Here is a 15,300-nt window from a genome sequence, read left to right as displayed (position 1 = left end):
ATTGTAGACCTCCACAAGTCTGGTTGAGCAATTTCCAAATGCCTGAAGGTACCACGTTCATCTGTACAAACAATAGTACGCAAGTATAAACACCATGGGACCACGCAGCCATCATACCGCTCAGGAAGGAGACACGTTCTGTCTCTTAGAGATGAACATACTTTGGTGCGAAAAGTGCAAATCAATCCCAGAACAACAGCAAAGGACCTTGTGAAGATGCTGGAGGAAACAGGTACAAAAGTATCTATATCCACAGTAAAACTAGTCTTATATCATCATAACCTGAAAGGCCGCTCAGCAAGGAAGAAGCCACTGCTCCAATACCACCATAAAAAAGCCAGACTACGGTTTGCAACTGCACATGGGGACAAAGATTGTACTTTTTGGAGAAATGTCCTCTGTTCTGATGAAACAAAAATATAACTGTTTGGCCATAATGACCATTGTTATGTTTGGAGGAAAAAGGGGGGACTTGCAAGCCGAAGAATACCTTCCCAACCGTGAAGCACGGAGGTGGCAGCATCATGCTGTGGGGGTGCTTTGCTGCAGGAGGGACTGGTGCACTTCACAAAATAGATGGCATCATGAGGAAGGATAATTATGTGGATATATAGAAGCAACATCTCAAGACATCAGTCAGGAAGTTAAAGCTTGGTCGCAAATGGGTCTTCCAAATGGACAATGACCCCAAGCAAACTTCCAAAGTTGTGGCAAAATGGCTAAAGGACAACCAAGTCAAGTTACTGGAGTGGCCATCACAAAGCCCTGATCTCAATCCTATTTGTGGGCAGAACTGAAAAAGCGTGTGCGAGCATGGAGGCCTACAAACCTGACTCAGTTACACCAGCTCTGTCAGGAGGAATGGGCCAAAATTCACCCAACTTATTGTGGGAAACTTGTGGAAGGCTACCCGAAACGTTTGACCCAAGTTAAACAATTTAAAGGCAATGCTACCAAATACTAATTGAGTGTATGTAAACTTCTGACCCACTGGGCATGTGATGAAATAAATAAAAGCTGAAATAAATCATTCTCTCTACTATTATTCTGACATTTCACATTCTTAAAATAAAGTGGTGATCCTAACTGACCTAAAACAGGGATTTTTTACTAGGATTAAATGTCAGGAATTGTGAAAAACTGAGTTTAAATGTATTTGTCTAAGGTGTATGTAAACTTCCGACTTCAACTATATGCATTAGCTGGTTTTAGAGAGACACCAAAGGGATGGAATAAATGTTCCTTTTTTACATTGATGCACTGCTTTTCTAATAGGCTCTCTTCTCCTTCTTGTCTTTCTGCTTCAGGAGGATCAGGGAAGCACCGACCCAAAGAACCAAAGAAGAAGTCTAACAAGCAGAGGCTCCGGTTCCAGGCCCAGAACCAGCATAGTGACCACCTGGCCTCCATGCGCTCCAGCCAGTAGAGGACTGAGTCCCCCCGGAACCTAAACAACACAAAGCTGCTAGCTGCTGCTCCACACACCTCCACCCTCCACTCCTCACCCCTCAACCCCCCAGCACACAGTCACACTACACCCTATTACTGTCCCTACACATGTCTATGGTTGTAGTAAAGTACACATATGCCCTCTGTCCCTGTCTCCCTCTGCCTTCTGCTGCTTCCCTCGTACCGTAGAGTACCGCATCATAGTGTACCGCTGACAGATCAGCTCCCCCCTTTGACCCCACTGTGACATCATAGAACTCATAGAAACACTCGTTCCCTTTGCTCACACGTCATGTACGTCGGGGGAGAACAAACCAACACAGACAGACTGACAGACTGAGGATGCAAAAGAGCAGAAGGAGAATGAGGAATGAGATGGATGTTGATAATAGTGATGACGGTCCAGCTATGGGGGCAATGGAAGACGTCAAGACGATGATTCTGACGGAGAGAGGAAGAACGTGCGAAGAGATAGAATGAGAGGATGATCAAGAGAAGAGGAGAGATTTGCAGAAGCAACGAGGGTGATGGCTATAAGTGACGTCTTGAAATAATTGAGACTTTTCTGTATTTATTTCAAAGCAAACTCTTATTTTCCCCCAATGGAGGCGGATTGTTCCATGTATGGCCTTTTTGTTCATTATGTACATTTTTGAGAGTCATGTTAAGAAATACCATGCATAGTTGCAAAGTATTTTATTCTCAGCACAAAATGTTTACGTCCAGAACCGCTTTAATGCTCTGTATAGTGTGGATAAAGAAATGTAGTTGTTCGACTTAGCATGGCAACAAACTCATGTGTGCATAGTTGAGTTTATCTAATTATAAAACCTATTACAGTATTTTCAGTATTGACTCCTTCACCGTTCTAAATGTTTTAGAGAAAAGGTTGTAATACCAAGCTACAGATTAAAAAAGAATGAAAACTAAATAATAAACATAGCCACCACATAGCTATTACATTTATATGGTATATATTTGATTTATTTATTGATTCTATTTTGTACTTTTGTGTTCGGTGACAATTTTGTCTCATACTGTTGCTCCTCTGTGCTGAAATATTATTTGAATCCCACAATACAGATATCTTTAAAAGAGCCTCTTGTTTGTGTCTGGTCATGCGAAACAGTTTGAGTGTTGTATCGCATTCATTTGACCTCATCTACTGATTTCAATGTTTAAAAAACGGCAAAATAAAATGCATACTTTGTTTGACATTCTTTAGGTTTGATATTCAGGATTCAACAAATATATGGTCATAGGACTACATATATGTACATTGTGTTTTATTAAAATACATTTCATGTGACTGTTGATGTAGCTTTTCAGTCTTATATTGTTCATGAACAGCTAAGAGCACTAGCTTTAGCTTGTCCCTCCCACATTAGTATATAATTATGTAATTTGAAAAACATTTGTGATATCAATCATGCAATGTGCACTGCATGACACAAGCTGCCTTTAAGCCAGGGGGATTCGATATGGTCAATTGAACCATGACAGCATGACGTCGCTGTGAACGGCCTGTAAGTCATCTTGACTTGACGTGTCCTCATGGGTGGTGCAATGCCACATTGTGATGTCACCACCAGATCATTAATTTCCAACCTCATTATCTTACACATGACTTGGCCATACAACTGTCTAACTGTGCTTCCTTCACACACACCCACACACGTGTACACACACGTGAGCACGCACATATACACATACACACACACACCCATTCACCCCCTCTTTATTTGAGCACACATCAGATCTCATTCATTTTCAGGGTTTCAAAACATCAAATAAATAAATATAAAAATCTCCCTTCTGGCAAAATGTGCTGGCTTGCCAAGAAAGGTTTAACGCCAGTCACGGCTAATTAACCTAGTGATGCATACTGTATAATCATTGCCCCTTAAAAAATGTGAAGCCGTATCTGCCAGACAGCTTATGGACGCACAGTAGCGAATGAATCAACGTTGTGTCCTATATCATCCTGGGAGACACCGACCGCATGCTTCCTGTTCCTAGTAAACCTCTGAAGTCACGCATGATATTTCCAGAGGGAAAGAGGCGACGGTGTTGATGCTCAAATAACCCATAATACCCGGTTCTCCCATGTAGCCTTCTCTGAAGAGGAGTGAAACAAACCTCTTACAGTGAAACAGTAGCCTCAGCTAGGCATGGCGAATGCCTCAACATACAGTAAGGTCTTTCACAGGTGTTGGAAAGGGGCATGGAGAAGGATGCTTGACATTTTTACAGCTTAACACTTCACTTAACCTTCCCCTTGATGAAATGTATGGGTACTCATTGTCATAAAAGGGGAATATCCTCTTTGATGCGCCTTATAGCAATTAGAGATATCCATAAAGCCTATAGTGCAGAACAGTGAGTGAAGAGTGAATGGAAATGTAAAAGTAGTACTAAGTGTTTTAAAAGACATCTGCTGCTGGTTAAAAGTTAATGAACGATTTACAGATGTCATCCCCAGGGCCAGACTGTCACTGCATCAGACTGGGAATTAACTGCACTGAAGTGGATACATTAAGGAGAAGACCACCAACACCACTGAAACACTACACAATGTCTAGTGGGGTGAAACCAAGTGCGCGCTGGAGAATCACCACAATACATAATTCTAAATGTCTTGTTTCCCTTACCTTTCCGCTTCCAATTATTCCTCTGTCTGTCATCCATTCTGGGTGTATTTGTGTCGTCGGTGAGAAACAGCATTCAGGGTTTCTTTAATGTTGGTTAGGGCATCAACGTTCACCCAGACATCAGAAGGTAGCCCTGCTAATCCCCTTTTATTAGTGAAACCACTTCTGTAAACTTTTAGGCAGCTTAAAGGAAGCGTCTGTGTTTCTCACTGTGTGTGTGTGTGTGTGTGTGTGTGTGTGTGTGTGTGTGTGTGTGTGCGTGTGTGTGTGTACTTTATATGGTTGAAGGACATAGTTAGGTGGTTGAGGCTGACGCTCCCTTTTAATGTGACTGGGTGCATTTTCATTAGTTCAGTTCAGTCCTATTATTAAAGCCCACTTCAAAGGCCCAACAAGTGAAACCACAAACAGGAAATGTCCCAGTGGGCTCTGCAGTCTAGAGATCCATACTGTAATACAGGAAGAGCACAGTGAAGTAGTGTTAAAGGGATAGTTCACCTAAATTGTATACTAATATCGAGATTTGACAGCTGCCAGGTCACCCAAATTAGGTGACTATCCCTTTAAGAACTGTGTATCTTGCAGGTAACAAGGGTAAAAGCCAATTTATGCTTGATCCGAAAATGTGCATGGAGGCTATGTATGGAGGTTGTGATGCAATTGCTGAGCCTCCGGAGGCATGAAGAGGCCAAATTGAGCTCTGTATTGCATCGCCGTGCGCCTCCAAAATGTTGTAACAATGTGGAGGGCTCCGTATAGCTCCACATTGACATGATTGGTTGACGGTAGGTGGGGGTGGGAGGTCCTGTATAAACACAAACTCACTTCCTTGACAGCTTCCTTCACAACAGCTCTGCTGAACCGCTCTGCGCTGCTCCACGAAGCGCAAGTAGTATGAATGCCCTGACTTAAATGCTGCACGGCCAGTGCAGATGTCGGATTGACCATGCAGCGCCTTTAAGGTTTTCAAGCATACATATATTGCAGTCCCTCTCTTCAGCTACTTCAAATCTGCAGCACTTTGTGAGTGACACATTCGTTCCAACCCCAGATGGCAGAAGTGGAAGTTATGACATCGGCGGGTTATTAACCTTGCCCGGGACAATAAACGTTGAAATAATTAGCTGTGTTTAATAACTATATAATTGGGCATCGGTTGCCCTTTGAGCTGAAGGAAATCTGGAACTATTAGCGTTCACATGGGCTATGATGACGCTTGGCACGACGGGTTGTAGGCAGCACAGAGTAGGTACAATGAAACCAGTCTAAGACTTTCTACAAGTTTACCATATGTCAGCTATCATATGCAAGGGTACTGAGTGGAGGCATAAATGACATGTCTTTCATCCACCAAATTCGGACAAATTCCCTCATAATTGCAAAATGGTATCCGGAATCCACTTCCTTTTGAAAAGCAGATTGGCTTCATTAAGAAAAAGTTGCTAAGTAACACGTTTATTACAGGCATAAATAAATATGTTAATAAAAGGTAATTGTCTGTGACCCTCTCGCTGTGTTCTTGGGAGACTAATCGGATGGGAAATTGAAAGGGACCAGGCCCGGTAATGGGACTCCATAGCTAATGCTGGTGTGTTCTGCCTGAGTGCAGCTGAAGTGAGGCTTTGAAGGTGGCTATCTGAGGCAGTGCTCGTGATCATAGCCGTCTGACCTCTTATACATCACCTGCTGGAGAGAGATGGACCAACCTAATGACTCCTACTGAAGTCAGTTGTTTCCTGTTTACATTGCACATCATCATGTTCTGTTTGATTCTTTCAAATGTCCAGCCTTCGACTTTGTCAAGTAGGGGGATATTTATGACTCATTTCCTTGGGCTGTGTTTCTTTGGTTACATTTCAACAGGTGCAGAAGTGGGGCCATGGGGTTCCATAGTACACTCCCCGGAAGGGCAAATCTATATTATATTCCTAACCTGGTATGAGGTTTCCTTTGGGGCTTGGCAGTCGTTTTCAGCCTGTTTCACCCAACATTCCTCTTCTCCTTTCCAATGACTCATTTTACTGATGGTGAACCACCACCAGCAGCACCATGGAGAGAGTGATGCTATTTTCTCAAGTTCAATAAACCAACAGTGAGGCCCAGACAATGAAAACACACAACCATTGTCCCTTACCTCCACCTACCTCCACCTGAGGGAAATAAGCACAGGGACCCTGTCCTTCCATTCAGGATGTGACACACATGGTCTTTATGACCCCAGCTGAATCATACTGTGCACTTAAAAAACATTAGTGATTACCTAACGGAGCAAACAATTCCCCTTACTGGCAGACAGAGAGCCATGGGCATAACTAACTGTTGCATTTAGCTCGGAAGCCAGCTGGTAAGGACGTCCACAAAGACTACTATTTTCCCCCCTTTTTTGGCAGCCCTTCTCCATTCATTGACTTTTTATATGTGCCTAGTAGCCGCATTACCACTGGTTTCAAGGGAGAATTAATCAAAAACAGCTCTTATTAAACCATATTAAGACCACTCGTGTTGGCTATAATGTGACCAGCAAATGCCCAAAAGGGCCGTATCTGTTCCAAGTGGCCCCTGTAGAAGGGGCTGTCCGCTATCATGTAGGGGAGCACAGGTTCCAGGGGGGCCATTTGGGCATTAGAGCCAAGTGTCCTGCATTCATGGTAAGATGGGGTAAGGGTGGTTAGGAGGGTATAAGTACAGTGGGGGGTAAGAGGGTCTCATTGTCCTGGAATGTTTACCCCACCTTCCCCCATGCCTTCATTGAGAGAGGATTATGCAGCGCCATGCTTCATAGTCAACCTCTGCCTCGACTTGGAGGGTCTTGAGTGGAAATCTTCATCCAGACACACAACACACGCACACACAGACACACGCACATGCACGCACACATATAGGCACGCGTGCGCACACACACACACACACAAACACCACACATAATCTACACCACAATAAGAAGCCTGTTGTTTCCTGCTTCCAGCCAGCGATGGGGGTCTCCTCTTAGAGGTGGTAGGTGTGGGTCTGGTCTGGTCTGGTCTGGTCTGGGCTGGAGCCGGGCCAGGCTGCAGCAGGGTGTCATGGCTGCTGTCTCTCCTGACTCCTCTGTTGTCTGGAGCCATGGAGCCAGCCATAGAACACCCTCCACTCCATCAGCCTCCCTCAGACTCCCGCCTGCCCGTCATTCCTCCTCAGCAGCCAGCGCCAGCTTTTATTGGCTGCATTGTGCGGTGTGTCTCAGAAATGTGTTTAATCAACTAACCATAGGAGAGGTCGTGACCTCATGTCAATGGTTCCCAGGCCTGGGTGTGAAGTGTGATCTGTGGTTCAGCCACTAGTTCACACTCAGGACTCTTTGTTGGTAGAAGTGATAAATTGTAAGAAAGTAATGACTAACGTGGCATTAAAAAAATTATTCATCGCACTATGGGAGGTAGCCTGACAGACAGCGCAATCCACAACAATCAATTTCAATTAAATGCTAATAATGATCTCAAGGCACTGGTTATCTCAAGGCACTATAGTTCCTCTGCTTCCAGAACAGTGAAAGATTGCAGATGCATGTAAACTCTAATCTATAAGTGTGTGTGTGTGTAAACAGAACAGGCAATGGTTCAGTACATGTACAAGCTACATCCCTCTGGGGTGTGTGTGTGTGTGTGTGTGTGTGTGTGTGTGTGTGTGTGTGTGTGTGTGTGTGTGTGTGTGTGTGTGTGTGTGTGTGTGTGTGTGTGTGTGTGTGTGTGTGTGTGTGTGTGTGTGTGTGTGTGTGTGTGTGTGTGTGTGTGTGTGTGTGTGAGTCCGTTTTAAGGTGGTCGTCTAATTATCACAGTGATTTGTTTTTACACTAGGCTGAACAAATCCACCTCCTACCAAGTCTCACGTTACCAAACAAACATACAGTAGATTTTCTGGGGTATAAATCCATAGCATGTACTTATTAGCTGGGAGAGTGGAGGAAGTAGCAGTTAATCCATTGGAGCAGATAATATTAGGCTATAGCCAGGCTGTACTATCAAATCCTCACTAAAGTACTTCAGCAGGACCCTCAGTAGCATTTAGCAGGTTTTGTAAAGCATCCAGCGAAGAGTGTCTGCTAATCAAATGACTAACAATGGTAGCATCCTGTGGGATCCTCAGTTTACCGCCCTGCGTGGAAATTTCTGCACTTTAAAACACTACCGTGAAGATTTATAGAGCCAGTATACTGGAGCAAACCAATGAGACAGACATTTAATTGCTGTTGCCTGCCTGGCTTGTATGCATTGTATGAAATAAAATAAACCACATGGTCTGTGTGTGTGTGCATGCATGCCTGTTTGTGCATTCCCGCGTGTGTGTGTGCGTGAGACAGCTGCCGGACCTAGCTCTCTGCCTCCATTGTCTGTCTCCCTGTGTGGCTCAGCTTGGCAGCGGTTGTGCTGGTACGGGGGCGTACAGCGGGCATCTGTCTGGGCGCGAAGCATGGCAGTGTACTGCTCAACCCCCTGCAATGGTTGGCTGCTCAGAGGTCTATGAGAGTGGGAGTCTAGCAGGCAGGCTCCAGTCTCTGTGGTGGGGTTAAGCCCCAATCTAACAGGCTTATGGAGACCATGGGTTTACTAGTGCCCACACACATACACCATTGACATCCACTCACAATCAGACAGATCACACATATGCCACAGCAACTGGCAGCTGATTACAACGTGTGAACACACAATGCCTTGACCTCTCTGGCCTATGTCCGTGTCCCGCATCAGTTTGCGTGGCCATGCTACTGAATGTGTTTTTATATAAATGTTTTCACTAAATTAACACCATGCCATTAACGTCCTTAGTGGTCATTATAACTGTTAGCTGCGATCCATCCATGCTTAACATAATACAATAGCACACATACCACCCTGGCTAACAGCCATACCTTCCTGTACCTCTCTGTTGGTGAACAAATGAAGCAGAGTGGGGCAGTGCTTGGTTAGCACTTGGATGGAAGACCACCATAGGAAAATCACGTTGCCTCTAGAATGGTTGTTTGTTGAGCCAGTAGACAAGCTTTTTCCTATGTGGATCTCCATTCCCCGGTGTGGTAGGCTAGTGGAAATTCTAGGCTGGAAAGAGGTAGGCTCAAAGTCTTAACTGTTTTGAACAGGTCCTGTTTCCCTGTGATCATTCTTGAACCTACATTTAACCAGGAAAGACCCGAGGTTAGAAACCTCTTTGGCAAGGTTGACCTAACAAGAGATCAGAAGGATAATATGAACAACAAACATTTGCATGCAACTTGATGTCAAAATGCTGAAGTGTATGCAGCGGTGAAGTCAGGCGCAGGACACAGAAGATCAGTAACGACTGCTTTACTTTCCAAAAATACGCACAAAACAAAAGCCTCCAAAACACAAGAGGAGGATAATACGCGGAGTGCGTAATAAACAGGATGATCAATGCCAACCATACATACAGGACACGCGGACAATAACACACAAAGGCAAACATAAAACAAGGGAACTTATATGTAACATAATCAATACAGAATACGAAACAGGTGTACCAACTAGACATTACAAAACAAACATCGAAAACATCGAGTGGTAGTAGCTAGTACTCCGGGGACGACGAACGCCGAAGCCTGCCCGAGCAAGGAGGAGGAGCAGCCTCGGCGGCATCCGTGACAGTCCCCCCCCCTTGACCGTGCGCCGACCCCGGCCTCGGGGACGGCCAGGAGGACGCGGAGCAGGGCGCGTGGGATGACTCCGGTGGAACTCCGTCAGGAGGGAGGGATCTAAAATTTCCCTCCTAGGCACCCAGCACCGTTCCTCCGGACCGTACCCCTCCCACTCCACGAGATACTGCAGACCCCCCATCCGACGTCTCGAATCCACGATGGACCGGACTGAGTACGCCGGAGCCCCCTCGATGTCCAGTGGGGGCAGAGGAGTCTCCCGTATCTCATTGTCCTGGAGTGGACCAGCTACCACCGGCCTGAGGAAAGACACATGGAACGAGGGGTTAATGTGATAATCATTAGGCAGTTGTAACCTGTAACATACCTCGTTCAATCTCCTCAGGACTTTAAATGGCCCCACAAACCGCCGACCCAGCTTCCGGCAGGGCAGGCGAAGGGGCAGGTTTCGAGTCGAGAGCCAGACTCGATCTCCAGGTGCGTACACTGGACCCTCACTGCGGTGGAGATCGGCGCTCGCCTTCTGCCTACGGATAGCCCGCTGCAGATGTACATGCGCAGCGTTCCATGTCTCCTCCAAGCGCCGAAACCACTCATCCACTGCAGGAGCCTCGATCTGGCTCTGATGCCATGGTGCCAGAACCGGCTGATACCCCAACACACACTGGAAAGGGGTCAGATTCGTAGAGGAATGGCGAAGGGAGTTCTGGGCAATCTCTGCCCAGGGGATATACCCCGACCACTCCTCCTGCCGGTCCTGGCAATAAGATCTCAGAAACCAACCCACATCCTGGTTCACTCTCTCCACCTGCCCATTACTCTCAGGGTGGAAACCAGAGGTAAGGCTAACCGAGACCACCAAGCGTTCCATGAACGCCCTCCAGACTCTAGAGGTGAATTGGGGACCCCGATCAGACACTATATCCTCGGGTACCCCGTAGTGCCGGAAAATGTGGGTAAACAAAGCCTCAGCAGTCTGTAGGGCAGTAGGGAGACCCGGCATTGGGATGAGACGACAGGCCTTAGAGAACCGATCCACAACGACCAGAATAGTGGTATTCCCCTGGGAGGGGGGAAGGTCCGTGACAAAGTCTACCGATAGGTGAGACCACGGCCGTTGTGGAATGGGTAGGGGTTGTAACTTCCCCCTGGGCAGGTGTCTAGGCGCCTTACACTGAGCGCACACCGAGCAGGAGGAGACATAAACCCTCACGTCCTTAGCCAATGTTGGCCACCAGTACTTTTCACTAAGGCAGTGCACTGTCCGGCCAATACCAGGATGTCCAGAGGAGGGTGACGTATGAGCCCAATAAATGAGACGATCACGAAATCTCGAGCGGAACGTACGTCCGCCCCACTGGAGACTCTGGAGGAGTAGGGTCAGTATGTAACGCCCGCTCGATTTCCGCATCGACCTCCCACACCACCGGTGCCACCAGACAAGACTCCGGCAGTATGGGAGTGGGCTCAATGGACCTCTCCTCTGTGTCATATCGCCGGGACAGGGCGTCTGCCTTAACGTTCTGGGACCCTGGGATGTAAGTGAGCTTAAAAACAAACCGGGCCAGAAACATGGCCCACCTAGCCTGACGAGGGTTCAGTCTCCTAGCTGCCCGGATGGACTCCAGGTTACGATGGTCAGTCAGAATGAGAAAAGGGTGTTGAGCCCCCTCAAGCCAATGCCTCCACACCTTTAGGGCTTGAACCACGGCTAGCAGCTCCCTGTCCCCCACGTCATAATTACGTTCCGCCGGGCTGAGCTTCTTAGAGTAAAAAGCGCAGGGCCGGAGTTTAGGAGGCGTGCCTGAGCGTTGAGACAGTACAGCCCCAATACCGGCCTCTGACGCATCCACCTCCACCTGGAACGCTAAAGCGGGGTCCGGATGCACCAGCACCGGAGCCGAGGTGAACAGGTCCTTCAGTTGTCCAAACGCCCTGTCCGCCTCAGCCGACCACTGCAAACGCACCGGGCCCCCCTTCAGCAGGGAGGTGATGGGAGCTGCTACCTGTCCAAAACCCCGGATAAACCTCCGGTAGTAATTGGCAAAACCCAAAAACTGCTGCACCTCCTTAACCGTGGTTGAAGTCTGCCAATTACGCACGGCTGAAACGTGGTCAATCTCCATCTCCACCCCTGACGCGGACAACCGATGGCCCAGGAAGGAGATGGACTCCTGGAAAAACAGACATTTCTCTGCCTTGACATACAAGTCATGCTCCAACAGCCTACCCAACACTCGACGCACCAGGGCTACATGCTCGGCTCGTGTAGAAGAGTACACTAGAATGTCGTCAATATACACCACTACACCCTGCCCATGCAAATCCCGGAAGATCTCGTCCACAAAGGATTGGAAGACTGAAGGAGCATTCAATAACCCGTATGGCATGACGAGATACTCATAGTGACCCGAGGTGGTACTAAATGCTGTCTTCCATTCATCTCCCTCCCTAATGCACACCAAGTTGTAGGCGCTCCTGAGATCCAGTTTTGTGAAGAAACGCGCTCCGTGTAATGATTCCGTCATACTCGCAATCAGAGGGAGAGGATAACTGTATTTTACAGTGATCTGATTGAGACTACGGTAATCAATACACGGGCGCAACCCTCCATCCTTCTTCTTCACAAAAAAGAAACTTGAGGACGCAGGAGAAGTGGAGGGCCGTGTGTATCCCTGTCTCAGAGACTCAGCTATGTATGTCTCCATAGCCGCCGTCTCTTCTTGAGACAGAGGATACACATGACTACGCGGAAGTGCAGCACCTGCCTGGAGGTCTATCGCACAATCCCCCTGTCTATGAGGTGGCAATCGCGTCGCCCTCGTCTTGCTGAACACGAGTGCCAAATCATCATACTCAGGAGGAATGTGCAGTGCGGGCACTTGGTTCGGACTTTCCACCGTGGTCGCCCCTACGGAAACACCTAGACACCGCCCGACACACTGGTCAGACCACTCCTTGAGAGCCCTCTGTTGCCACGAAATGGTGGGGTCATGGGAGATTAACCAAGGAAGTCCCAGCACCACGGGATACGCAGGAGAGTCGATCAGATACAACTGAATGATCTCCTCATGACCCCCCTGCGTCTTCATCTTTAGTTGCGCTGTGACCTCCCTAATCAACCCAGATCCCAACGGACGGCTATCTAGGGCATGAATAGGAAAGGGCACATCTACTGGTAGGAGGGGAATCCCTAACTTAACAGAAAAATTACGATCAATAAAATTCCCAGCTGCGCCTGAATCGACTAGCGCCTTATGCTGGAAATGAGATGCAACCTGGGGAAATACTACTGGTATACACAGGTGAACAACAGAGAGCTCTGGGTGAGTTGGGCGCCTACTCACTTGGAATGACTCCCCAGTGCGTGACCTGTTGCCTCGATCCCCTGGAGGCCCTCCCCAGCACCGAACCGCAGTGTGTCCTCTACGGCCACAGTTGGTGCAGAGGACGGCCTCCCTCCGGATCTCTCTCCTCCTCTCTCTCTAGCGCCAGCACCCCCGAGCTCCATAGGGCTCGGCTCGGAGGTGCTGGGGGATGGAATGGACGGCCCCAACTCCGGACGTCCGCGGGTAGCCAGCAGGGTATCCAGACGGATCGACATGTCCACCAACTGATCGAAGTTTAGATTGGTGTCCCTGCAGGCCAACTCTCGTCGAACGTCCTCTCGCAGGCTGCACCGATAGTGGTCGATGAGGGCCCTCTCATTCCACCCCGCATCCGCCGCTAGAGTCGGAAGTTCAGGGCGAACTCTTGTGCGCTCCTCTTCCCCTGTCGGAGGTGGAACAGACGCTCCCCCGCCGCTTTACCCTCTGGGGGATGATCGAAAACAGCCCTGAAGCGGCGGGAGAACTCCGCGTAGCTGATGGTGGCGGCGTCTATTCCCCTCCATTCGGCATTGGCCCACTCCAACGCCTTGCCGGATAGACAGGAGATGAGGGCGGAAACACTCTCGTATCCCGAGGGCGCCGGGTGTATGGTTGCCAGGTAGAGTTCCACTTGAAGTAGGAACCCCTGACACCCGGCTGCGGTGCCATCATATGCCCTCGGGAGCGAGAGCCGAATCCCACTGGACTCCGGAGATGGTACGATGGGGCTGGCCGATGGTGGTGGTAATGTAGGAGGAGGTGTGGGCAAGCCTCCTCTTTCCCATCGGCGCAGGGTGTCCATCACGTCTTGCATGGCGGAGCTGAGTCTATGGATCATGGCGTCCTGGCTGCTGATCCGATCCTCCAGTGACTCGGTCACCGTCGCTGCTCCTGCTGACTCCATGGGTGGTGTGTTATTCTGTAAAAATGCTGAAGTGTATGCAGCGGTGAAGTCAGGCGCAGGACACAGAAGATCAGTAACGACTGCTTTACTTTCCAAAAATACGCACAAAACAAAAGCCTCCAAAACACAAGAGGAGGATAATACGCGGAGTGCGTAATAAACAGGATGATCAATGCCAACCATACATACAGGACACGCGGACAATAACACACAAAGGCAAACATAAAACAAGGGAACTTATATGTAACATAATCAATACAGAATACGAAACAGGTGTACCAACTAGACATTACAAAACAAACATCGAAAACATCGAGCGGTAGTAGCTAGTACTCCGGGGACGACGAACGCCGAAGCCTGCCCGAGCAAGGAGGAGGAGCAGCCTCGGCGGCATCCGTGACACTTGACCACAAAGATTGGAGCATTAACCCTGATGTTCTGATAAAAAAATTTAATACACAACCATTCATTACCCACATTGACTAAAAGTTTATCTTCCTGAAACAACTCAAAATGGTTCTAGAAGGTGGGAGCAATTCATTGACGATGGTTGATATGGTAAGTCACCAACAGGCTATCAAGAGATTCGATAAAGCACTAGGTCAATGCAGGGCTCATGGTTGTGGGCCCAACACAACTGGGTAACATGGCTCAAACTGTCTACCATTTCCAGACTTGAGTCCACCAGTAATGAGTTCTAGACAAACAGCAATGACTGAAGGTATGTCAAGTGGTGGAAAATGACAGGTTCTTTTGGATCTGGGTTGAGCAGGCAGAGTGAAGTAGAGACCAAACAACGTAAAAAAATAAAAATAATAATAATAATATTATTTAATAGAGAATGTGGCTCAGGTAGGGTACATCTCACGTGAAAATGCTTGCTGCATTAGCTGTATGAAAAGGAGCCATTAGTCACACCTGTGACAGTTACTCCTCACATCCAACATGGTCTCATTAGAATATGTCATCTTGAGGCATGAGGTCTTGATCCAGGAATACATATCTCCAGGGATTATTTAGTTTTGAGGAGAGTTTGCAAACTGCTAACCATTAGAGCAGGGTTCCCCAACTGGCGGCCCGCAGGGCCGAATTTGGCCCACGGGTGGTTTTATTTGGCCCCCCAAGTTTTCTGGGTTTTTATTATTTTTCATTTTCATTGTTGGACATAAAATACTGTAAAAATCAGATCCAAGTGATTTACATTTTGGAAATCTGTTTTCCCACGCATAATACAAATGTAAGCAAGGTTTGAAATTATTATGTTTTTGTCAAATATTACAGTGA

At 47.6% G+C, this 15,300-nt stretch overlaps 1 protein-coding gene across 2 annotated transcripts in view; it reads left to right on the top strand.

Annotated features, from left to right (window-relative positions):
• The window catches only part of LOC121560381 (R-spondin-2-like), an 87,506-nt gene extending 86,071 nt beyond the window's left edge, over positions 1-1,435 (top strand). For both annotated transcript variants that reach the window (XM_041873377.2, XM_045213797.1), the window contains one exon: positions 1,308-1,435. In XM_041873377.2, coding sequence (XP_041729311.2) covers positions 1,308-1,426 — 119 coding nt within the window. In that variant the 3' untranslated portion in view covers positions 1,427-1,435. The remainder of the gene's footprint in view (positions 1-1,307) is intronic.
• The last annotated feature ends 13,865 nt before the right edge of the window (positions 1,436-15,300 follow it).

Source organism: Coregonus clupeaformis, unplaced genomic scaffold (assembly GCF_020615455.1).
Source record: "Coregonus clupeaformis isolate EN_2021a unplaced genomic scaffold, ASM2061545v1 scaf0155, whole genome shotgun sequence".
NCBI classification, from domain to species: Eukaryota; Metazoa; Chordata; class Actinopteri; order Salmoniformes; family Salmonidae; genus Coregonus; species Coregonus clupeaformis.
Note: the sequence above shows the minus strand (reverse complement) of the source record. Positions and strands in the feature narration are given on the sequence as shown.